This window comes from Daphnia magna, unplaced genomic scaffold, assembly GCF_020631705.1.
Source record: "Daphnia magna isolate NIES unplaced genomic scaffold, ASM2063170v1.1 Dm_contigs292, whole genome shotgun sequence".
NCBI lineage: Eukaryota > Metazoa > Arthropoda > Branchiopoda > Diplostraca > Daphniidae > Daphnia > Daphnia magna.
The window spans coordinates 25385-28210 of NW_025533227.1; the positions used below are offsets into that span (position 1 = coordinate 25385).

A 2826-nucleotide genomic window follows, 5' to 3' on the forward strand; every position below is an offset into this window, starting at 1 on the left:
TCAATGTGAATACACTGTTATACCATGAGTTTTTACTTCTATATGTAAACAGCATCAAATATACTTGTATTCAATGTGAATACACTGTTATACCATGAGTTTCTACTTCTATATGTAAACTGGATGGAATATACTTGCATTCAATGTGAATACACTGTTATACCACGAGTTTTTACTTCTATATGTAAACTGCATCAAATATACTTGTATTCAATGTGAATACACTGTTATACCATGAGTTTTTTACTTCTATATGTAAACTGCATGAAATATTCTTGTATTCAATATGAATACACTGTTATACCATGAGTTTTTACTTCTATATATAAATGCATGGAATATACTTGTATTCAATGTGAATACACTGTTATACCATGAGTTTTTACTTCCATATGTAAACAGCATCAAATATAGATGTTATTCCAATGAAAAAGTAGTAGTCAAGCAAAAGGTCGTGCGTAGTTTACGCCGATGCGCACCACAGCGACAGATAGCAGAACTAAACTTTTTATTACGCTTGACTCCACGTCTACTTCAAGTCCTTTGTTCAAGAAGCAGTCAGATTCGCAAATGTTATTGTCCTGTTTTCTGTTTTGGTTTCGTTTTGTCACTTTTGTGTGCAGTGATGTAACTCTAATATGAGTGCTTCCGGACTTCCATATAAAGTGTCAGACTTTGCCAAAAGTTTAGATGAAGACGAATTTAAAATATACTGTAAAGTACTTGAAGATCTAAATTGTAGTGATCCGTTGGTATTGGACCTAAATTTATTCAAATGTGGAAGTGAACTAGAAACGTTAATCCCTCCAATAACTAAGAACCACATGATTATTCATTTAGTCGTGGGGCGTAATTGCAGTGACGGTGAAAAAGTTGAGGCCATAAACAATTTATTGTCCTCAGAACAATACTTGACTAATACCTTCTCGGACAAACTTCTTGCATTCCCCTTGCCAAATGGAATTGTGATTCTCAGAAGCCATATAACTTCATACAATTTTATTTATTTTATATTTATTCGTCATTAACCCAAGTTAATGACTTTAGGAGAAACTTGTGTCTGTGAATGTAACACCTTGTCAGATTCTAAATAACAAAAACAAATACCATTACACTTGCCCTAATCATCATTTAAAATAAACGTAATACCTGTTTGAATTGTAGAATGAAACGTTTCAAAATGTGTCTTAATTTCTCTTAATGTTTGTTCTTCCGGATTAGTAATCCCTTTTTTTCAAAAAATTAACAAGATTTTGGATTTCAAAAAGGCATTTCGCTAAAGAACATGATATTAAGTAAATAAGTAATAACAAAATAATCAGCATTATCACCTGTAGAGGTATCATTATGTTCAAAGTTAGAATCCAAAGAAGTGTCATCCATTGTAATGTCGTTACTTTGAAATGTGCCATGCAACACATTATCATGCAATGTGCTGTTGTCACTAAGACTGCTTGAATTTACAATGATCTCATGCACTGTACTGTCATCAACTCGTAAACTGTCTTCACAACTTGGGTGTGCATCTAAAAATTAATACAGTAATAACAATGAAGACTTTCTAAAACTAGCAGCAAAACATGTACGTGATAAGTCTGAATCAAAATCATGATCTTGTTCATCATGTTGATCTGTGTTAGTTAAATTCTTTGACGGAACCCAGTCAACATCATCTACATAAAACATGTATGCTGGTTTGCCTACAGAATGAAAGTAATTCACTTACTCAGTAACTTTAAGTTTGTAATGACTGTATACCTGAATGAAAATGTAAAGAACACACAGAGGGTGTACCATAGTACTTATTGATATTAGATCCAATAGCTGCCATCCAAGCTGCAATTCTTCTTTCAACTAACTCTCTATCACTTTTATTTTTCAATCTTGTATCTTGTTTAGGGATAGAAAAAAAAGAAACTTTTCTCGACCTTTTATATTCACCGCAAATAACACAAACTTGATTAGGCATCTTATTATTAACTCTCAAGTTTTTACGATGTGTCTTACAACTTGTGGAAAACTATAACTGTCAAGTGTTAGAAACATATCCGACTGCTTCTTGAACAAAGGACTTGAAGTAGACGTGGAGTCAAGCGTAATAAAAAGTTTAGTTCTGCTATCTGTCGCTGTGGTGCGCATCGGCGTAAACTACGCACGACTTTTTGCTTGACTACTACTTTTTCATTGGAATAACATCTATACTTGTATTCAATGTGAATACACATGAGTTTTTACTTCTATATGTAAACAGCATCAAATATACTTGTATTCAATGTGAATACACTGTTATACCATGAGTTTTTACTTCTATGTGTAAACTGCATGGAATATACTTGTGTAAAGCATTCTCCCTCTCGGGTGAATGGCTTTACGAATTAAGACAATTTGTTGTGTAAATAAACTCAGAGGCGTATTTACCCACAATGATGATTATGTATTACTAAGCTGAGGCCAAAGGTTTACAAAACGAGTAGGGATACATGGACGTGAGTCCAATGGGGAAACTGAGCGTGAGATTCGAGACAAAGTAATTTGATCTTACCGTGGTAGCGCGGGCGTACAAGCGTGAGGGAATAATAGGAGAAAACGGGAAACAATACTACTTGCCGACACGTATAGTATTTGGAATACGTGTTGAGAAGATAATTCGAATACACACGACGCTCGGAGAGGAAAGAAGAACAAAATAAGTTGGAGGAATAACTAATGGATTAAAATGAATAAGCTAACACATCAAGATAAAAGTCTACTGTTTAAGAGTGACAATTCAAGCTAAAGGCGACTGAACGTCTTGCAAGCTGATACTTGTCTGACTCTTGTCAGAAA

General features: G+C 34.0%; 1 protein-coding gene across 1 annotated transcript; it reads right to left on the reverse strand.

Moving 5' to 3' along the window:
• Positions 1-758: 758 nt before the first annotated feature.
• On the reverse strand, positions 759-2068 carry LOC123468110. The gene is made up of 5 exons (XM_045167768.1): positions 1759-2068; positions 1587-1700; positions 1332-1526; positions 1150-1276; positions 759-1086 (listed from the first exon to the last, which is right to left on the reverse strand). The coding sequence occupies exons 1-4, from the start codon at positions 1967-1969 to the stop codon at positions 1218-1220; spliced, it is 579 nt and encodes a 192-aa protein (XP_045023703.1). The 5' UTR covers positions 1970-2068; the 3' UTR covers positions 759-1086; positions 1150-1217.
• Positions 2069-2826: the final 758 nt, after the last annotated feature.

Excerpts from the sequence above, each read along its gene's own strand:
- LOC123468110 (XM_045167768.1), bottom strand. The coding sequence starts at position 1,969 with ATGCCTAATCAAGTTTGTGTTATTTGCGGTGAATATAAAAGGTCGAGA. Across the intron at positions 1,527-1,586 it reads TTTTGATTCAGACTTATCAC|ATGCACACCCAAGTTGTGAA; the intron begins GTACATGTTTTG and ends ATTAATTTTTAG. Across the intron at positions 1,277-1,331 it reads ACATAATGATACCTCTACAG|CGAAATGCCTTTTTGAAATC; the intron begins GTGATAATGCTG and ends CATGTTCTTTAG.